The 23,157-nt window shown below is 38.6% G+C and overlaps 1 protein-coding gene across 3 annotated transcripts in view; it reads left to right on the top strand.

Moving 5' to 3' along the window:
* Positions 1-23,157, top strand: part of ADK (adenosine kinase) — a 306,651-nt gene that overhangs the window by 25,385 nt on the left and 258,109 nt on the right. For all 3 annotated transcript variants that reach the window (XM_076338471.1, XM_076338469.1, XM_076338470.1), the window contains exon 3: positions 12,817-12,870. In XM_076338471.1, coding sequence (XP_076194586.1) covers positions 12,817-12,870 — 54 coding nt within the window. The remainder of the gene's footprint in view (positions 1-12,816; positions 12,871-23,157) is intronic.

The raw sequence follows: 23,157 nt of genomic DNA, 5'->3' as shown, positions 1-23,157 counted from the left end.
ATTTTTTTTAGTTCCACTTTAAACTTGTGGGTTTATGTCTGTCTTACTATCAGATGAAGACTAGGAGCAATTTTGGGTGATTATTTTTCCAGCTTGCTCCAGTGATTTTTTTTTGTTGCATTTTTTCTCTTGTTGTGAAGTGACAGCAAAAGTGATTAAGTTTCAGTGCAAGAATCTGAGGTGCACATGACAAAGCATAAAGCGGAGCATACGACTGCCTAATATAACAAGCTGTAACAAGTGAACAGTAGCAAGAAGTTATAGAAATACAAATATTACCATGGACATTTTTTTCAATCCTTGTATTGTTGAGGCTACTTATTTAGTGTTGAAGCTGGTTCTTATTCTTTATAAGCAACAGGAGCTTCCCGCTGGTAGGAAGATAGGCGATAAAGATCACTGTAAAATTATGCTATCACTCTAGTCAGGAAGTGTACGGTCATCTTCCTTCATGAGAAGTGAAACTATGACCTGACCCCTCCAAGTAAAGGTGGCGTGCAGTCTCAATTATGGATATTAAGTTAATAGAAAAACAAAAACGGTATATGGTGATGCAGAAGTTTCAATCCCAGTGTCTTTTACGTGGCTTCAAGCTAGTGTACTTTATCTGTTCTTTTTCAAGACAAGAACTGTAGTTACAATGTAAATCTTTTAATTTCTAATATTTATATTTCCCTGGCGTTCCAGTAGAAGAGGCAAAGTGTTCCAGAATCTTATGTGTCTCTTGGGAACTTTTTTTGTAGAGTTGCTGTGTAGAAAAGAGGTTGAAGACCTTCCCCCAAATCTGATTGCTATAACTTCATTTTTTGCAAGAGTGTGTTCCAGTGTATTTCATTGAAGCCATTTTGGTTTTGAATTGTGCTTGTGGTGTTATGTACAGCAGTACTAAACAACAACTAAAGTACTAAATGGAATGCAACTGTTAGTTGGTCTACATGAGGTAAAGTGTTTGGATGTGTATCTTGATTAGATACAGTTTCAATTTCAATGTCTGTAGTATTTTTAATCTAGATTGCAATTCCACTAGCTCGGAGTTGTTGGAAATCACATTTCAGAGGACTGTGGGCTGGGAATTAGCTATCTTTACTTAGGGAAAGCAAAGCTTAGCCTGCGCAAAATTCCTGACTTCTTTCTTTAGTAGCTTTTGTGCTAGGGACATGGCTAGCATATATGAGCTAAGGCAAACTGTAGAGTTGTATCAACATATTCCACCATTCAAATACCTAATTAATTAAGATGAGTAAGTTGCTTTAGTAATTGTTAGCTTTTTATTGTTTTGAAAGCACCAACTACAAATTCCTGCTTTAGCTAAGAACTTCTAAGGTGTAGCTGACTTGTTTTCAAAAGTAGGGCATTTCAAGTTTTATATGTAAATTAGGGTCAAAAGTTAGTAAAAGAAGCCTGGCAACTTTACAAAATAGGAGGATATTTTGAATTTCAAATTTTTGCTGACTCACAAAATTAGAAATGCTCGAAACAAACCTTTTTCTACAACCAGCCCTGGGACAAAACTGTTATTCAGCCAAAGCAGGAAGTTCTTTTGGGCCACAAATAGCAGGAACTGTCCAAATACCTCAGTCCCTTTTTCCTCTGCCGGATCCTTGGATGTCTGGACTTGATGTTGCAGCTACCACTGTGGGTGAAGGGTTAAGATACAAAACAGTGGCTATGGCTAGAGGCGAAAGGGAGGAACAGTTCTTCCCAGAAGCAGTAATTGCTGTTCTCGGTATGTCTGATCCTCTAGTGGTAGCAGAGCAAGGAGTTGATCTCTTGAGAGCTCTTCCCTGAATCTCCATCTTGGTATTGCTCCTTTTTTTTTTTTTTTTTTTAGGATGAAATTGAAATTTTCAGTGCAGTAAAGAAACAGTCTCTGCCATTTTCCATATGCTACTTTTTTCCAATAAAGCTAATGCCTTTAGTGTCTTGGACAAGTTCTTTCAGCATGGCTGGAATTTCACAGTAGCTGCAACACTTGTCTGTAGCTTGCTGTTTGCTCCAGTTAGTGTTAAAAATCATTTTTAGAGAAGGCAAATTAAAGTACATGAACTCCCTGACAATTCTCTATTTAAGTTTCTGTAAGCTGAACTGTCCTGTAACAAGTGCTCAGATGCAGAGCATCTGAGATGATGGAAGAGATCTAGCTTTTAGGCAGCACGAAGACTCATTTAGGTTGCAATAATAGTATGGAACTGATACTTCTGCCTAGCCTGTCACAAACAGGAAGACATCCATAAAGCTGCGTAACAGGAAAATGGAATAAACCTTAAAACTTTTTCTTGTTTATTTAAAAAATATAGTTTAACTGGTATGTAAGACTCACTGTTAGTTTCCTTATGATTTCTAAATGGAGCAATGCATTTTGCCTTAGATATGATATACCATGCTTTTTCTCTGTGTCCCTATGAATGATGAAAAGGTCAATTCTTAGCATTTTTAAGACAATAAAGTATTTAACATCAATCAAGATTCAGTACAGCCTCAGCACTTCCAGTATCCTCCTTTTGGGGGATTTTATTGCTTGAAAGTAATATTCTGGGCTGACTTTGTGGTTTATGAGTTCTTCACTGGAGAATAATTGTCTTTTGCTGTGTCTTAATTGATTTTTATTCATGTGGCATTTCTTTCTTTGTACTAGAGATATTAAAATAATTGTATGTTAGAAATTCTGTTTTCATAGGGTTTTTTTTTTTAGAGATAGAGACAGAACAGATCTAGTATGGGGACAAAGCTGTAATTCAGTTCTGAAATGTATTGCATGTTGATGGAGCCTAACACTGTTGGTTTATGTTTGCAACAATGTAATGTTACTGCCTTGGTTAGTTTGTCCAATGTATTAACCTGTATTTTATTGTAGAAGTAGAACCCATTGAACTTCATCCTGACACCTAAAGCACGTTGCTTTGCAAGTCTACCTTCTCCTTAGAAGAAATGATGAAGGATTTGTTTTCAAGCATAAAGAAGCTCAGTTGAGTAGCTGGCAGTGCTATTCACATATGGCGTACAGAGAGTCTTTATGTAGAAGAAATCATTAAAATAATCCATAAATCTAGGCAGGAGAATCTCAGGATCGCATCCACAACCACACTACTCTGCCTTCCCTGAATGGTATTTTGTTACGATTTCCTTCTCAAAGCAGAGCTCCTTATGCAGCAGTGAGGTATTGGGGATTTTCAGTACTAGTGCTGACAGGATCTGTTGTAGAACTGGTACAAGTTGGTCCGAACAATAAATTTTAAAGTGCTAATAGCAAGTAATCGTGGATAACGAGGAAGAGAACAGGAACCCTTCAGTTTATTACTGTTCAGATTATGTACATATTACTTCTGTTGGGTTTTTTTGGTAAGTTTTTATGCAAATGAAACTTTAATGCAAGATTGAAAGCTGGTTTGTGTTTATAATCAAAATGAATTCAACTACAAACCAGTGTTTATTTCTGATTGAAGAAAATCGGTATGTAAAGGTTAGGTTATGATTTCAGAACAGAAACAATGCAAGATGACTGGTATGACTAAAGAAATGGTTTGAATATTGAAGGCTCAAAGGAATAATATTAAAAGAATATGTTTAGGGGTTCAGTCTCTAAGCAGAACTGCCTATAGCTCTGCACAAATTGAATTAATGATTTATTCCTTAATGAAGTTACTAAAGGTCAACCAAGTATATTTCCACCAGTGTAATGAGTACAGAATTCAGAGTACCAATTTAAAAAAAAAGTACAGAGTGTGTACAGCTTGTTCAAAGGTGCTTGCAGTCAGATATTTCAAAAATTATTACTGAGAAAACATTTTTCTTTAGCTGTATACCAGAAGTGTTTAGATGTCTTAAATTTTTAGCTCACTAGTTTATAGTTAAGAAAACTGTTTTGACAAGGCCCCTACTATATGCTTAAATCCAGAGTGATAGGCCTGACCCTATTAAATGATAATAGTTTTCCGCAGTCTGGTGATTAACAGGCTTTGAACTTTCCTGGCTTTCTTAATCCTTTTTAATCATTTAAACCTATTATTGTTTTGACTTCAATTTCAAAAGCCCTTTAAATCTGTCTCACAATATTAATAGCTGATTAAAGTCCTGATTTCCAACCATATTATCAGTGGGGAGTCTATTTTATTACACTGAATAATTTAGAAACAACTATTTAGGAAAATGTTGATCGGGGGGTGGGGTGAACCAAAGAAAAAACACCAGAAAAACTATACCTAGTAATGTTTATATTTAAATTAGTGATCATATCCATGCAAGAAATTGGGGAAACAAAATGCTTCTAATTTATGACATCAATAACTATTTTTTTTTTCTTTTAGGTTTTTTAGGAGTGTAACTTTAAGTTAATTCTGTGTTGAAATTTAAATCCATCTTTCATTTTCATCATAAGCATTGTGGTGAAAAAAATCTTTCTGCTAATTGTTTTGGGATCCCTTTCACCCAGAAATTCCAAGATTTTTCTGAAAAACAGGTTTTATGTAGGACATGATGCAGCCAAATAAGACTCCAGTCATACTAGTACACAGGAACTGGGTACTAATAACTGGGTAAAAATGAAAACACCAGAAATTCCTCCATGGGTTCTATAGGATGGTCCTTCATTCTCTCAGCCCCGACATTTCTATTCCAGTATCAGTGTTTAAAGTCTGGAATTTTTTTATAAATGAAATGGCGAAGATCTGTGGTTTGATTTGCACTTAAACTTTTCCTTAAGCAGATGCTTTTGTTTGGTTAAGCAGTGTAATTCTCTGCCAGTACAATGCTACATGCTCTTTCCCTAGCTGGACTTGATTCTTCGCTATTGATAACTATGAAGTAATTTATTTGCAACAGTCTTGCAGAAGTATCTTAGCTTTCTGTGGCTATTTTTTCATGTCTCTTTCCCATTACCACTAGTGTGTGCTTTACTCCTACCTATGTTTCTTCTTCCCGAGCTAAATGTTTTAGCTACATGTTTTTCTGTTTAAAAATGGAAGGGGATGAAATAATTAGTCAGGCTGACTGCTCACTCGGTTGGTTTTTTTGCTTATTCTTGTCTTGTTTGTTTGCTCTTTCCTATTTCTGTATTAAAGTAGTTCACTGATGTCTTCAATGCTTGACATAAGTTGGAAGCTCAGGTTGAGTTAGTTGCAGATTATGACACCTGGTTTTCCCCCTCTCCAAGTTACTACTCTGTGGGATGCCTTACCCCGCTGCCCATGTTTTTATTCTTTTAATTTACCTTCTTGGCTCTGCATCTGTCTGTATTTTGAAGTGACTGTGTTTGAATGGGTTCATCTTACTGTCTGCTAGAATCTTCAGTTGTTATTACATACCCTTGCCAGTCCGCTGTCATCTATGGATTTTATCAGTAGCTACTGTACTTAACTCTAGATCACTCATAAATGTGTGGCATAGTGTTGGGTCTAGCGCTGATCCATGTTGAAGTCAGTCTGAGATGTGCATTCTCTCACAGCCCTAACACTTTCCTAAAGGAATGTCTGAAAAGTCTTTTAGGCAGTTTCCTCTTTTGTTGGTGTAAGTGGACTATTGCAAAACTTAGATTTTTCTGGAAGCAGGTTTTCTTTGGGATTGTATTGCTATCATACAGTCCCTCTTTAATCTTTCAGTTTTTCAAGGAAGAGATTCTGGACTTGTGTTTTGTATTTGGCAACAAAGCAGTATCTACGCAGTAAGGAATCTTTCTAAAAATGTCTAACCTGTACAAGGTCATCCTAGAGTAACAGTGAATGATGATCAGCTGTTGTTAAAACCAGAAATTAATGTGGAAGGGTCCCTGTTTTGCTGTCAATTTGAGGCCAAGAAAGAATGTGAAAAGGTAGGTGGGACAAGCTGCCCTGTTATGGAATAGGAGAGAGGCTAAAGGAGAGAGAAATTTTGAGGGAATGGGGCATGTGGTGCCTTTCAGATGGTGAAGCTGAGAGACTATAGCAAAGCGGAGGAATTTACGGAAAAAAGGAAAAAGCATGTGTATTGCACTGTTTTTATTCCACCAGTTTAAGCCAGGCAAGAGACTGAGATTTTCAGGATATGAATCAAAGCCCTTTACTGTTTGTTGTTGGTTTTGTTGTTTTCTTTTTTTTTTAAATGGGGAAAAAAAGATGTCTTAAAACAGTATTTGGATTAGGGTGTATGTATGTGTCAGTTACATGAAACTTTAATTTTGGTTTAGCTGGTTGCATCTGGTCCATGATGAATTCGGCTGCTGAATTTATACATAACGTGTGGTCTGCGTTGTGGTTTTTTGTTTTCATCTTAATTTAGAAAATGCATAGCTCCTAGAATCTGGTGTAGCAAGCTTAAAGTAATGATCCAAACAAATACAAGTCATGGTACTTACACTCCATATTTGTGTACATGAAAAAGATTACTAGGCTAATCAGAAGAGTAAGCCTACATTAGACTTCACTGAAATTTCTAAGCAACTGTAGCCTTGTCAGAAATGCAGAAATATTGCCTTGCTTTAAGTAGTATTTTACTACTGTGGGAAAAGCAGTTCACTTACTGCCTTTTGATCTCTGTATAGATCAAGTCAGAAGACATGGAGTTAGCAGTTATGGCAGCATTACTCATTCTGTCTGATAAATTGCAGATGGAAGTTGAAACAGGCTGACCTTCTATACCCATCCCCCATAAATCCAATGTGTTAGAAATATTTTGGGAGCTTCTGTTGGGCTTGCTGTGTGCATTGGTCTGTAAACGCTCATGAGGATGCACTGTTGTAGCAGGTTCACACATGGCTGTGTTTCTGACCTGAAAGATCTTGTGGGATGTTAACTGCGTTTGGTAGAAAGCAGTTGATACAGTCTGAAAAAGGACATGTGAGCACTAATGTCCCTCAGGCTGGATGTCCTAGTTTTACAAGATTAATAATTAAGAAAAACCAACAGAAAAAGGACTGCATTTCTTTTTTTAGAACAGTGAAAGTAGCCTTAACATCACTTGGAAGTTGAAGCAGCATAATTGCTGAATCATTCTTATGGGAACTTCTTTAGAATAATCTGAAATACAAGACAACTATACTTGTAGTCCTTAAGGTTTCTTAATGGTTTTGTTGAAAATTTATGAAGAAATGCTTCTGCAGAGCTCTGTCTTAAAAGGTCTTTTCTTTTATTGATGAAGCATAGCCTAATATAGCATAAATTCTACTTGTCTTGTCCGGTTAATACAACCAACATGTTTTAGGTCTCTGACAGAGAAATCACGCTCTCTTCCCTTTCTTGGATGACTTTTCTGCAAAGTTCAAAGAACATGTTGGAAATCTACCCTTTTATACATTCCATTTTAATCAATCTGGGAAATATTTAAAACAGTAACTGCAGCAAAGCATGTCAAGTATAATAAGCTTATGGAATAGCAAAGCCTGAGTGCTTTTAAAGGGGAGCAAGGTTAGTCAGAACCATGTACTGTGGAAAAAAGTTCATATTTATTTGTACATCAAACAAGGCGGAGAAATGTCTGCACAGATATATGCTTGGAGCTTCCTAGGGTGCTTTACTGTCGCAACTTTGTATTGTTAAAATAGTTTTAATCTTTTTTTTTTACACTGACTACTCTGCATTGATCATTAATGCAAAAAAGTTCTTTTTATCTCTAGTGTCTTGTTCCTTCACAAGTATTCTTGAAAATATTGATGACAATATTACTCTGATATGTATACAGTTTTGTGTACTTCTTTGTTTCTGGGTAGTCTGCATGATGGAGATTTTGTCTTGGCTCTTCTGGCCCAAGCAGCAGTGTGTGTCTGTGCTGATTTTTAGTTTGATATCTGTGCAATTTTTAGCCATTGTTTCTATGTAAGTTTTTGCTTAGATTGGTGGATTCAAGTCAGAAATTTTGAAAGGTGAATTAAGTTTGAAGCTATGAAGATCTATTGCCATTTTTTAAACCTGTTTGTTCATCACCAGTTTTTATTTTAGGCCTTAGGACAGGTGAGTTTTACCAGCTTTTCAGGAAACTCTTGTTCGTAGAGCAGATCTGAACTTGATATTCATTTGGAGTTTTTCACCAGTACATATTTAGCGTAGGCTGTGTTTTCTTTTTAATTTGGTTAAGGCTTTAAAATTGGATGCTGCCTGAAGGGAACCATGCCTTATGGCTGTTTGTTACATTAAGAGCATTATTGTAAAAATGCTGACTACAGTCCAAGCACATTAATTTTCATACTCTCTCATATTAGGAGCTGGGAAATAAAAAAGCGTTGAGTCATAAGATTACCATTTCAGAAGGATCTTTAAAATGCATTACACAAGTCAGAGCTGAACTTACAGATTCTAGTATGCTTAAAAAATGAAAAGCAGACATTTAATAAAAATGTTACATTTCTGCAAAAACTGAAATTCAGATGATAAACTTGTAGGTGAATGCTAGGGAAGTCATATACACACAAGAGGAGATGAGTATGCCGCCTTCATCGTTTTTTGTGTAGTACCATAACCAAATAGCATGTGTTGGTCAGAGTTGTACCTCCAGCTGTTATATACAGTAAAACTCTTCCAAGTGGCCTTGGCATTTTTCTGATAGAGTATATTTAGCAATATGTACAGCCAGATTTCCTTAACACCATTTTGGCTCTGTATAATATCTGTCCTCAGAATGCCTGCAATAATCCTTTAGTCTGGGTCTGTGCTACTTTTTCAGGCTTGTGGAAAGGGAAAATATTTAAGATTAATGTAGTTGTAAATTTATAATTAATGTTTTAGGGGGCTAAGTTTGATATTATGTATGTATCTGCACGTACATAGAATTTGGTTCTGGAAACATAACAATTAGGAGGGAAGAAAATAACATGAAGTTCAGGTCTGAGTTCTGGTAGAGTTACTGGTTATGTGGAAAAAAGACTGAGAGGTTTCTCCTCATTGAGAAAGCTTTGTCTTGGGCAGTTGAAAACCTCCTTGATAATTACGATTCAATTATTTCAAGATTTTCTCATTGAAATATATCCCCAGTTTGTTAATGTTCTGAAGTTATGGAGTTAGGGACTAATGGGAGGCATTCAAATAATCTTGCTCAGCAGGCTAATTTAGACATTCTGTATCGCTATGCCCCATTGTAGTCAAAGGAAAGAGCTTTTGCAGAGTGTGAATTGGAGTTGGGTCTTTGTTTCTTGACGAAATGTAGGGGGATTAGCGTGCTAATTTGTCCTGGTAAGTTAAATGCCTAAACATGCCTTTTTGTAACCAGGTTGGAAAGAATACTGTTTAAAAAAAAAATTATCTCAGCACTGAAAAGAGGCGTGTAAAGCAGTGTGAAACTTCTCATTTAAACTGCGATTAGAGGATGGATGATAGAAAAATGATCTCTGTTAGCTCCTATCTGCAGCTAGGTCACTTGAGCTTTGATCAGAATAGGGTATGTTGGAGTGACTGTGATACGATGACATCTAGAGGTTAGACCAAGAACGTTGTGGCTTAAGAAATTCCATAAGAAGCTGAGTTTGGGGAGAAAGCTGCTGTCTCCCAAAAGTGGAAGTTTTACTGAAGTTATAATCAGCCTATCGGGCTGTCAGAAGCCATTAGCTGTGATGCTCAGCAGCTGGGCTGTGCGTATCTGGGCAGGCAGCTGCACCAGTTTGGTGGAAATATGCAGCTGTGCAGTGTGATAATTGCTGCAGTTGGGGTGCTTTTTCTGTCCATCTTCATGATCGTGTGCAGCTGCCATTTTGAAGGGGGTGGCTGGAACATTGGCTACTCTTCCAGTAGATTAAATGTCTGTGAAGGATGTATCAAAGTGTTCAGATGTATCGTTTTTGAGATGTACTACAGTTTTTGACACTTACCTACGATTTTGGTGTAGACCTTAGGTCCCTTTTCTGAAATAGGATCTTGAGCAGTGACGAAGAGACTATTAACATTTTAAAACTGTATCACAGTTTGGTACTAGATAGTTGAAAAGAATAATCATTATTTAACATGCTAGGATGTGTTGAACTTTGAATTTCACAGGGTAGAAAATAGAACAAAGTGAAGTTGTGCTCTCTTCAGTTCCTTTGCCCACTTCCATAGCATATTTGCTTCTCTTCTACTTACTAGTTTAATACCAGGCATGTAAATGTGTAATACATGTACCGTATGTTGTCCTGATTGTTAAGATTGTTTTAAATGTCTTTATTTTAAATTTTTTGACTGCGTATCTTTAGCTTCAATTTTGCATTGAGTATCCTCGGCTCCTAAAACGTTTTTTAGAGAAATTCTCTCAAATCTAACCTGCATCGGTTAGGAAGAGTGCTTTTCAATCTTGCCTACGAAACACATGTTGGGAAACATTATGTAAGCTGTTCACTGTGCTAGTTGCACATTTAAATTTATTAAATATTTTAGCAGCTGTGTATGAAATATAATATGCATCCTGTCTTAATGCATAAAGAACTAATAAAAGTTTGAACTCTACAAGCATGTCCCTTTGTGGAAAATTTTTTTTGACAAGTTGCTATCAAAGCAATATCTTTAGGGGTCAAGGAAGAATATTTGAAAAATGTCATTTCCATGGTGAAGGAAGGGGGTGGTGGTGAAAAAGATTAGGTAAGCTAAGGTTCACCAAGGGAACCATTCTGCAAACCTCAGGGGTAGCAACTGTGTCCCTCCTGCACCCCTCTGGTATGTCAGTAACATACCCGAGGCAAAAATCACACATCTGTTAAACAGCGTTCCCATTATGTTACACAGTTTCTGTTGTAGCTGACTTACTAGTCTGAGTAAGTAGTGAAGGGTATTATTTGGGGTTTTTCCTCTAAATAACTGTGGGGGTTAAATGGTGGTTTAAAAAAAAAAAAAGTGAAGGACCAAGGAATCTGGAAGCTTTAAAAAGCTTGAGTATAGGTATTATTACTATATCCTCAGCAGATAAAACTGTATTCAGTTCTAGCTGAAGTAGTCTGATTTCTGGTCAGAGGAAAAGCATGCAGTGTTATTTTTAGAGAAGAATGGTTGTGACTTTATGCGGATATATATTTTTAATGGGCAAAATGATCTCCACTCACAAAATGGATTGCATATTAGCCAAGGGTATATCTGTCTACGACAGGCAAATCCTTTTAGCAAATGACCTGATTTCATTTTAAGTAAGATTGCAAGTTGCGTAAGAAGAGTTAATGTCCTTTGACTTCTGAAAGATGTTCCTTTTAGAATTTCCTGGTAGCTCTTTGCTTTTTCTCTGATATGTAAGTATTTGCTATCAATAAAATGCTTATTAAGACATGACAAATGGAGATATCGGGGAGGTGTAGCAGTATTATGAAGAGACTGGTATTGGGCTCGACCCTTTTTCATTAAAGAAAGAGCCTGATACTGTTCACTACAGAAAACATTGATTTGGCAGTAAATGTAAGATCACAACAGTTAAAATTTATGGCTTATGGACTGACAGGATGGGAAACTATAAAGAAGACTTGGCAATTAAACCGAGTGACCTGAATCTGTTATTCAGCAGTGTGTTACAGTATAGTCTGCTTGCTGTAAGAGTCAAATGCAAGCCCTGCATTTAGAAGGAGAATGTGGATGGACCCCACTGTGTCCTGATTAGAAGTGACTCCATGAAGGATTTAGCAACAAAGTGGATAAATGGATGCAAGTCAGTGTGATACTATGGCAAATAACCTAAGGCAGTCTCTGCATATGTAAACAAGAAAAATGGGTCAGTCAGTCGGTGTCTTGTATGTTTGAATGCAGCATTAGTGAGCTTGAGAATGTGTCCGGGGTTGATGCTTGCGTTTTAAATGGATCCTGAAAAAAAACAAGTTTCAGAGAGTATCATCAGAAAATGCTATAAGGAATAGAGAACATACACTTTATCTGTTTATTTGACACAAAAATCAATTTGTAAGATAGCTTGGTTGTAGCTGGCTGGTGACCAGAATCTTTCCTCAGGAGGAGTAATTTATGGTTCTGCAGTTGACTGGAGTAAGGAACAAAAACAGAGGGCAAAGGGACAGTGGGAACCTTCTGCAGTGTGAGCAGTTAGCTGTTTGCAGAATTATCAAATGGACACTTGACTTTTAGCTGCTTACATTATGTATAAATGTCTTACAAACCAACCAACCAAAAAAAACCCCAAACCCAAAAAAACTAAACCCCACAGAAAACCATAGCAGTTAAATTGGTGGAGTATTTTGAGATGGCAAAAGATTTTGCTCCGAGGCACAACAAAAGTGAGGTCACTTCTTAAAGGTTTTCCAAAGTGAGTGACAGTGCAGCCTGCAGCATTACTAGTAGTAGCCTGTGCTGCGGGAGACTGGGTTCCTTTTTCCCTCTGGTTCACACAGTGTAGGCAACCTATTCTGTTAAATTGCCTATTAGGTAAGCTAGCAAAGAAAGTTTCTTTCTCTCAAGCTCTCTCTTTCATCAGAGGTTGCCTGTATGGACTGCAGAAATTTTCCTAAATAGTCTGTTGTTAAAGTATATTTTTTTTTCTATAGAATGTTTTTGGTATTGATTATAATAGTTTTATTTGGTACGGGGTCAAACACTACAGCCAGTTTTAGTGTTCGCATTGTCTGTATTCCTCACTGTCATGTTTTGTCAGATCCAAATTATAAGATCAGTGTACAGTTTATGCTATGAAGTGCAATGATTTTGGATATATAGCAAGCCAAAGTATCTGATATAATTTGAAGTTGTGGTATAAAGCAAAAGTTTTGTGTGATGTTAAGTTTACTTTAATAAACATGTAACAAATTTTTTAGAGAACTTTGCTGCTGTCTTTGCAATACTTGAGGTACCCGAATCAACAAATATTACATAGTTTAATAATTTGCCAGTTTGAAACTATAAAACTACATTTTATGGCTATATTCTCAAAGGAGTAACTGCTTTGTGTTTTTTTTTTTTTCCCAAGGTATGGGCTGAAGCCAAATGACCAAATTTTGGCAGAGGAGAAGCACAAAGAACTGTAAGCTCTTTTATGGTGATATACATGCATGTTATATATATTTACTTTTCTATGTACATACATATCTTATTATTAAAGACCTGAAGCAAAAATTTTGTGTTTTCCTAAATAGCTTTTGCTCTTCAGTATTGCCTACTGTAAATTACACAACTTGTCTGAAAACTGTTTCAAAAAAAGATTTTTAAAAATTTTTTTCATTAATTTGTCTTAAATATTCTTTTCTTAACTGCAGTTGGTACACATGCAATTTAAATGTCTTGGTGTTCATCCTAGTTGATGTCTTATGTATGACAGTGGTTACACTAACAGCTACTGCCAGCCTGCATTATGGCTGTGTGTAAGTGAAATGTTTGTTCGTATCTGGCAGAAATGAAAAGGAAGATTCCGCCCTGCCCACCCCACCCCCACCCCCGGTTCAGGGTTGACTCATTATTTTAATTTGCCTACTTGTGTGATATCGTGGCTGTTCCCACCTTTGCAAATTCTCATCAACACAGTTGGGCTGTGATGTGGAATGTAGCTAAGCATCACCAACTGCCCTTTCAGTTGTATTGAAATTTTGCCTGTTTTGGCTAATATGATTTTATAGCCTAAAAACTCTTGTTCCTGGGGAAAAAATATGATGCATTGTTGAATGGATCACTCTTGTCTTGCAGGAGAAGTAGCCATATGAAGCTTAATCAAACATTGCAATAATAGCATCTTCAATTATTTTGCTCCTTCATTAAAGATGTGCCCAAACCAAAGAAGCTTGAAGTTCACATTTATTCTGATTTTAGATAGTCTTTCATGTTCAGGCAAAATAACCTTTATTTGTTATTTTGGCACACTATGTACTAAAATACAAAAGCTCTACATTTGAGTTGAAAGCAAATACTGGGTACTGTGCATAAGCATGTGTATATACATTTGGAAAATGCAAAGTAAAGAGGTAGGTATTGTCTGCATATTATCCAGATATGGGGGAGGGGGATTCTGAGTTTGTATGCCTGGTTTTGAAACCTTCAATTCCGCCCCCCGCCCCCCCCCCAGTTATGATAGCTTTTAAAACAGATACTGAAGTTCTCCAAGTTACTGACTTTTGAACTGTATATGTTTTGAAAGCGGAGGGGATTTATCAGAGCTTGGTATGCTTTCTGTGATGACTGATTAGTTCAATCAAGAGTTACTATATTAAATGGGAGAAAAGTACTTACTAAATAAAAGATGGCACAATTGGAACATTCCTGCTCACTTATATGTGTAAGCATTCAGGTTACATGAAAGCAATACTATAATACTTTTTATTTCAGAATTTAGTTTAAAAATTTTCTTGTTGTTAAATCTCTTCATTACGTGAAGTAGTTGCCTCTTTTATTACTGTTGTTTTAATTCCTACACATTAATACCACTGGCTGAAGAGCTATACTCAGTGCATGAACTCCAGTTTTCTTCTTGCCTCATTCACTCACTGTTCTCCATGAGTTGCCTGAAAAATGTTCTACGCGAATGTCCTCTTTGCCATCCCTCAAATCTGTATTATGTAACTGCTTTTTTTTTTTGAAGATAGTTAGTTGGTATGAAAGACTGTAGAAAATGCTTCACTTGTCAGCCCTTCCATAATTTTATTCAGTGTCTTCTCGATGATGACTAGTGGAATATTTATGTAAAAGTTGTATTTCCAAATAAGATACAGATTTTTAGGTTTACTTTCGCATTTCTTCCTTTCAGGATAGACATAGTGGGAAATTTGGTCCCTTTAGTGTGAATCTGCATGCTTAGATATGGAAAAAAAAAAAAGGTGTTCTTTTTCTATTTTAAACTTTCAGCTCTTGCACATAATTGTCTGTTTCCATTATTACACTAGCATTATTTTGCATTATTTCATAGTACCCCAAAAGACTTAAGCAGTTTATCCATGTGTAAGATGAGGTAACTGTTTCAGATGAATTAATATCTATAGCTGTCAGGCTTTTCCATGTTAAAAGATTGAATATTTCTCAGTAAGGTCATAGATTTCAAACAGTAAAAATGTATTCTGGTAACAAAGATTTAATTCCTTTGGAAGAAGAATTATTTGCTAAAAGCCTTAGTGATTGAATTACTAGCCAAATAAAATTTCTGTGTTCTTTCAGAGGATGGAAAAAGGCATTTAACTTACACTTATACATCATGGTAATGTACCTGTGACATTAAAAGTGCTTGAGCTCCAGGCAAAAGACAGGCAACAGCAGTTGCCTTTGATCGGTAGATAAGATGGGTTTTATGTAGAGCACTCTCTAATGACAGAGAACTTGTGGACAGCATAATTATGATTAACCCATTAAATGTGTTAGACCATTTTAAAAGATATAAGTTAGAAGTGTTAGAAGTACTAGCATGTTGAGGGGTAAACACAAGTTAAATGACACAGGTCTGTATTTTGGACAGTACAAGCTGTACTGTGTACACAAGCTTTATTTGCACAATAGATATTGATTGAACTGAACCTTTTGATGTGAGGTATTTCATCTGAAGTAGTTTAAACATACTGAAATCCTCTTTGAGCTTTTTATTTTAAGTATGTTGCATCTTACTTAATTGCATATTAGTTACTGATATACTTAGAGCATAGTCACTTATTAAATGGAGGGTTGAACTTTAATTAAATAAAGGAAATTCAGTAAAACTAAAGTTTTACATGAATCAGCTCAAACAGAAACCTTTCTTTGGTTTTTCATTGTTATCACTACAGTAGCTCCTGAGATGTTTTATATGCTGTTGGTTATAATGAAAGAGTTTGAACATGCTTTTGCCATTGACCTTGGCATCTTGAATGTCGCTGGATACTTGACCGGGGAAAAACTCTCGTAGGTCAGTGTCATGTTGTTTCAGGACAGACCTTTGGAACTCTTCTAATATGCTGTGTGCTGCTCTTCTCAGACCACGTTAACTGTAAGGCACAGAACAGATTAAACAGTGTTGAACCTCAGAGCACTTTCAGTCCTTCAAGCTAAATTCTCTGATTTAACTTACAGATGAGTTGTTAGATACTTAACTATAGTTTTCTGATATTTAGATAGGCTTTCATCTTTAAAAGAAATGCCAGTTCTAGGGAATGATGCAAGACAACTTGCATTGACGAGGGTGGTCGCTGATTTGGTTATAAACTTATCCTTAGGTTCAGTGCCCTTATAACTAACGTGTTCTCCTGAACCTGTCTTAATGTTTTTAAGTCAAATACAAAGTTAGACTCTATGTATCCTGTTCAGTGCCAAAATCCCCCTGCTTAAAATACTTTATCTTCCAGTCTTTGAAATGTCAGCAGCTTTTATATTGACTTACCTAGTAAAGAAGACTTCTTTTCGCATTCTTCATCTAATAGTACCATGATGATTTTTCTGACTGTCGGATGTCCTTCAGTTTCTTAGAGATCACGTCTGTGTAGCTGTTCTTCATAAAAAATGTAAATTTTATTCAGTGATGAATGCCTTATCTCCAAAGGTAATTGGGCCAGCTACACCCTGACTTGGCTTGATCCTGTTGTCCTTGAATCTTAGTTATCTAGAGAGATCAGTAAAGCCACTAAGACAGGCTGGAGTTGGTTTACAGGCATGGCATCATACTTAACTTCTATTTTAAGAGCTAAGGTATGAAAGATCACTTTTTTTTTTTTCCTTCCCCCCCCTGCTTCCAATTCACTTGGACTGCAGCAGCCTTTTTAAAATTGTGTCTTTTCATTAGTGTATACTTTTTTTTATCTTAAAGGAATTTGTTAGCACTGGAGTTGTAAGTTAATGCATATATACATTCTTTTCAGAATTCAGCTGGAAATATCTACCCCCCCTGCCCCAATCAACTCCTGAATGCACACAAAGTGGAGGTGACTGTCCTGCAGCTCAGCCAGGGAGTGGAATGGGTGGAGGCTCCTTAGCCTGCTTCCGTGTAAAATTAGCAGATTAGTTCAAACCATCTTAACTGATGATCAAGCCAAGCATGCCAATGTTGTAGTCAATCAGATGAGCAATCGTCTTTATTTTCACTGGCGAGTTTGTTATTCTGCAGCGAGAATAACAAAGATGGGGGAACAGTATTATCTTCAGTTTGCACAGGTGTTTTACAAGGTAACCATGCATTTGTGGCTGAAGAGATGTCCTGGAGATGTTTTCCCACCTCCCCCAACCCAACTAATTCCCTGTAACTTTGAGGAGAGGGAAAAAAGAATTCCATCCTGCAAGACTGCTGGGGAAATTTGGACATAATAAGGTTGTGGAGACCTTAATGTTGCATATGTTTTGCATATGCATATGCTGAGAACAATAAATAAATATAAACTCCAAGAAAAACAGAAATAATTCTCCTGACCATTTGTATAGTCCTTTTACAAGAATTGCTCCTATTTTTAATTCTCAGAATTGGGCTGAATTACTTTAATGGAAGGTCATATTAACCAAGTATAGAGTTGTGTGTCTATAGACTTCCGTGCGCGTGTTGTTGCCTAGGCTGGTTTTTTTTTAACTATGGTTCCACATCAAAAGTTTTTGAGGAGAATAAATTTAAGCTAGCTGCAGCAAGTGATGGGGTGTGATCTAAGCTGTCTTGATATTAAAGTAGAAACACTTAATTTGTTTACCTGATGTCCAATACAGAGTCCATTTTCACTGCGTAGAGTAGTGGTCGCAGAGGTGTTGGGTTTTTTTTTAGTAATACTCTCTTTTACTGAAATATGGACTGTAGCAAAATCTTGGTGTAGCTTGACTAGCTTGTATGAATAGGTGACTAAAATATATTCATTGTGAGTCTTAAAAGCATTGTTTGGAATTTAGTGGTACCACTGAGTCTGTAAACTATGCTTCAGGACACTTGTTTCAATACAGCTTTGACTGCTGGTTATACAACTTTATAAACTGTTTTATTTAAGCAGTTTTGGCCATGACCGAACACTTCATTGTTTTGGAAGTTAGTTGACGGAAAAAGTAGGAAATGTGGTAGCTATTTTGTGCCCCACAGCCTCCTCTGCTTTCATAATGTATCTTTTTTACAGAGATAAAGGCCATGAAGTGAGAAAGAGGAAGAAGATAAATATAAGTTTCTTTTCTCTTCAGTCAGCAGTTTGATGTGTGGCAGTCAGAAGGGAGGGCAGATGTGTTGCTCTGCTGCAGGTTTGCTGAGAGGAATTTATCTGGGTATTTCATTCTTAGCTGCATACTTGCTATATGAATACTTTTTCATAGTGAAACTGAACAAGGGGAGGAGAGAGAGACTCTTAAGCTTGAGAACAGCTATTTGGGTGACCGATGCAGTTATGAATTACCTGTAACATCTGGGGTTTTTTGTGTGTGTTCTGGTTTTGCTTAGCCAAGACACATATAAGTGAGTGTGTGTGTGTATATATATATATGAGTATTGGAAGGGTGAATCTTGGAGACATAGGAGGACTGTTTGAGGATTACAGAGGGCCTGTATGATGCTTGGGAAAGAGTAGAGAAATTTACAGTAGGGGTTTAGTAGTTTGGGTGTGTTAGAAAGCTGGAGGATGCAAAAGGGTTTTGAACCTGTTCATGGGAATGTTGTAGTGGAGTTTCCTTGTATTTGGCGGGGGTTACCATGTGTAAATCACTATCACAACACTTAAGTACAAAAGCTAAGGGACTCGACCCCAAACCCATTTACTATGCAACCATGCCTCATTGATGGTTCAACATGCAGTGAGAGAGGCATGAATGCTGGGGACGTCACGGGGTGCAACTGTCTGTCTAATGCTGTTTGGAGCAACCAAGCTACAGTATTTTGTGCCACTAAAGGGTGTAGCTTATCTTCAATAACACTTTCAAAAATCCTTCCGTATATGTTGCTTTTAGGATCCGGTATCATAGAATCATAGAGTAGTTTGGGTTGGAAGGGACCTCTAAAAGTCATCTAGTCCAACCCCCCTGCCGTGGGCAGGGACATCTTCAACTAGATCAGGTTGCTCAGAGCCCCGTCCAACCTGACCTGGAATGTTTCCAGGGATGGGACATCCACCACCTCTCTGGGCAACCTGGGCCAGTGTTTCACCACCCTCAGCGTAAAAAATTTCTTTTCCCCTTGTCCTGTCGCAACAGGCCCTGCTAAAAAGTTTGTCCCCATCTTTTTTAGAAGCCCCCTTTAAGTACTGATAGGCTGCAAGAAGGTCTCCCCAAAGCCTTCTCTTCTCTAGGCTGAACAACCCCAACTCTCTCAGCCTTTCTTCAGAGGAGAGGCGTTCCATCCCCCTGATCGTTTTCCTGGCCCTCTTCTGGACCCGCTCCAACAGGTCCGTGTCTTTCTTATGCTGAGGGCTCCAGAGCTGGATGCAGTCCTCCAGGTGGGGTCTCACCAGAGCAGAGGAGAGGGGCAGAATCACCTGCCAGTGTCGACCTGCTGGCCACGCTCCTTTGGATGCAGCCCAGGATACGATTGGCCTTTGGGGCTGCGAGCGCACATTGCTGGCTCATGTCCAGCTTTTCACCCACCAGTACCCCCAAGTCCTTCTCGGCAGGGCTGCTCTCCATCCCTTCATCCCCCAGCCTGTATTGATACTGGGGGCTGCCCCAACCCAGGTGCAGGACCCTGCACTTGGCCTTGTTGAACCTCATGAGGTTCACACGGGGGCCCACTTCTCGAGCTTGTCCAGGTCCCTCTGGATGGCATCCCGTCCCTCTGGCGTGTCGACTACACCACTCAGCTTGGTGTCATCTGCAAACTTGCTGAGGGTGCACTCGATCCCACTGTCTATGTCCTTGATGAAGATGGTAAACAGTACCGGTCCCAATACGGACCCCTGCGGGACGCCACTCGTCACCAACCTCCATCTGGACATTGAGCCGTTGACCACTACCCTCTGGATGCGACCATCTAACCAATTCCTCACCCACCGGACAGTCCACCCATCAAATCCATACCTCTCCAGTTTAGAGAGAAGGATGTTGTGGGGGACCGTGTCAGAGGCCTTACAGAGGTCCAGATAGACGACATCTGTAGCCCTTCCCATGTCCACTGATGTAGTCGCTCCATCATAGAAGGCCACTAGGTTGGTCAGGCAGGACTTGCTCTTGGTGAAGCCATGCTGGCTGTCTCGAATCACCTCCCTGTCCTCCATGTGCCTCAGCATAGCTTCCAGGAGGATGTGTTCCATGATCTTTCCAGGCACAGAGGTGAGACTGACTGGCCTGTAGTTCCCTGGGTCTTCCTTTTTTCCCTTTTTAAAAATGGGGGTAATGTTTCCCCTTTTCCAGCCAGTGGGAACTTCCCCGGACTGCCACGACTTCTCAAATATGATGGATAGTGGCTTAGCAACTTCATCCGCCAGTTCCCTCAGGACCCGTGGATGGATCTCATCAGGTCCTGTGGACTTGTGCACTTTCAGCTGCCTCAGATGGTCTCGAACCTCATGTTCTCCCACAGTGGGCGGCTCTTCATTCTTCCAGTCCCTGCCTTTGCCTTCTGCAGCTTGGGTGGTGAGGCTCGAGTGCTTGCCAGTGAAAACTGAGGCAAAAAAGTCATTGAGTACCTCTGCCTTCTCTGTGTCCCGGGTAACCAGGTCTCCTGTTTTGTTCTGTAGAGTGTCCACATTTTCCCTAGTCTTCCTTTTATCACTGATGTAGCTATATTAGTTTTTCTTGTTGCCCTTGACGTTCCTGGCCAGATTTAATTCTATCAGGGCTTTAGCTTTCCTAACCTGATCCCTGGCTGCTCGGGCAATTTCTCTGTATTCCTCCCAGGTTACCTGTCCTTGCTTCCACCTTCTGTAGGCTTCCTTTTTGTGGTTGAGTTTGTCCAGAAGCTCCTTGTTCATCCATGCAGGCCTCCTGGCATTTTTGCCTGACTTCCTCTTTGTTGGGATGCATCGCTCCTCAGCTTGGAGGAGGTGATCCTTGAATATTACCCAGCTTTCGTGGGCCCCTCTTCCCTCCAGGGCTTTGTCCCATGGCACTCTGCCAAGCAGATCCCTGAAGAGGCCAAAGTCTGCTCTCCTGAAGTCCCGGGTAGTGAGCTTGCTGTGCGTCCTCCTCAGTGCCCTAAGGATCTTGAAACTCCACCATTTCGTGGTCACTGCAGCCCAGGCTGCCCTTGAGCTTCACATTCCCACCAGCCCCTCCTTGTTGGTGAGAACAAGGTCCAGCATAGCACCTCTCCTCGTTGGCTCCTCTATCACTTGGAGAAGGAAGTTATCATCAACGCCTTCTAGGAACCTCCCGGATTGCTTATGCCCTGCCGTGTTGTCCCTCCAACAGATGTCGGGGTGGTTGAAGTCCCCCATGAGGACCAGGGCTTGTGAATGTGAGGCAGGCTGCTCCTGTCTGTCTATAGAGGGCCTCATCTGCTTGGTCTTCCTGGTTGGGTGGCCTGTAGCAGACCCCCACTGTAATGTCACCTGTCCCTGCCCTCCCTTTGATCCTGACCCATAAGCTCTCAGTCGGCTCCTCATCCATCCCCAGGCAGAGCTCCACGCACTCCAGCTGGTCATTGACATAGAGGGCGACACCCCCTCCTCGTCTCCCCTGCCTGTCTTTCCTAAAGAGCCTGTATCCCTCCATCCCAACACTCCAGTCCCAGGAGCCATGCCACCACGTCTCCGTGATGCCAATAAGGTCGTAGCCCTGCAGGTGTGCGCACGTCTCTAACTCCTCTTGTTTATTCCCCATGATACGTGCGTTTGCATAGAGGCATTTAAGTGGTGTCCTGTTGGTGTGTAGTCTCTCTAAAATACCTTTGTTTTTTATCTACCCTGTTCCCCCCAATACCTAAAAAAGAGGGTAGAAAATTGTTTTGGGGGGAAGAGATACTAAAATATCAGAAATACTAAGCTTTAAATCTTTTGTCGGTCTACTCAACGTATGCTGACAGCATAGATGATTTGTATGGTTGGGGTGATGCATGAACCTATCACAGACGTCTGTCAAAGCTGTTGAGTTACTTTATATTATGTAACCTCACTTGTAATTACATTTGAGTGGATTAGTATATAATATGAAATGTGGTTGGCAATGAAGTAATGTGGAGAACTGTTATGGCAATAACAGGGTGCCCAGCGTTATGAAAAAGCTTACCACCTCTCATCTTTACACAACTTTATTTTAGATTTCCTCCTCATTTTTTTTAGATCAAGCTATCATACTGGCCTGTTTCCTGGCGTAGAGGTTTGTATGAAAATGTCAATAAAAATGTCTACTGTGGAGTTTATACTCATTTTTACAAAATCTAATAGTTTTAGAATTGCTACACATTGAAACTTCTAAACTACTGTTTTTAATGAATAAATAGTAATTTAGAATGATTGGTCTCTTAAGTTGCCACCTTCTCCCAAAGCAAAGATAAATTCTGTTGTACGTTGACACTGATCGTTCTATGACATGTAATCAAGCACTTTAAGTAAACTTTCATTAAATGCTTGGGAATTCTGTGGAGTAAGAATTGGGACGATGTGCTGTGGATATCTGAAAAACATGTAAATGTAATGAAAGAGATTGATGGTTGGGAAGAACTCTGTGCTGATCTGGAATGCATTTTGTTAATTCTGTTCTTCGGGTTGTTGGCTCCCTCTGTAGAAATTACTTTAAATTGCAGTTTGATTTCTTTAGAATTGTTTTATCACTTCTGTGGTGTATATATAAAGGCTCGACGCAAATGTACAAAAAGAATGATTTATGGTTAGCTACAAAACTTCTATTACAGGTGCCTCCTTCTATTTTTCCCTTCAGTTCTCTGCCTGCCCACCCCCCACCCAATTTGTTTGAATGCAGCACCAATGCAAATTAGCATTGCACAAATAATCTCATGAATTCTTGGTAACAGACAGTCCTGCGTAGAATTTCCAAAAATGAAGAATCTAAATTATAGCAGAAATGCTTCTGCCTTCTTTGATGGAGGCAGTCTTTACATCTATTTAAATTTAAAATGAAAAATTGCAAGTGTTAATTATATTGTATAATTTAATTTTGCATCCTGCTATTGATGATATGAAATAAGTAATCTGCAGGTTACTTATACAGGGTGGTAAATATTAGATCAATATTTTTAAATTGTTCTCATGTATTAAAATACTGTGTTGTAATTAAGCCTTCTGACTGTTTACATTATTTTGTGTATATAGTATATTAAAGCAAAACTTTGCTATATAGTTTTATAGGCTCTGTTAGAACATTGTTAAGCAGCTCTTGGAATGTAGTGTTGATTCATTCTTATATGACACAGTGGTTATTTTGATATAAAATAGAAGAAAACTTCTGGTAATAGCTATGGTTGGCAGATAAGAACAAAGCTTATGTTCCTTTGGGGAACTTGGTTTTATAGCCCGAGCTGCTTATC

The sequence above is a fragment of the Aptenodytes patagonicus genome, chromosome 5 (genome assembly GCF_965638725.1).
Source record: "Aptenodytes patagonicus chromosome 5, bAptPat1.pri.cur, whole genome shotgun sequence".
Taxonomy (NCBI): Eukaryota; Metazoa; Chordata; class Aves; order Sphenisciformes; family Spheniscidae; genus Aptenodytes; species Aptenodytes patagonicus.
The sequence above is the reverse complement of the archived record's forward strand: the minus strand, read 5'-3'. Positions and strand labels throughout refer to the sequence as shown.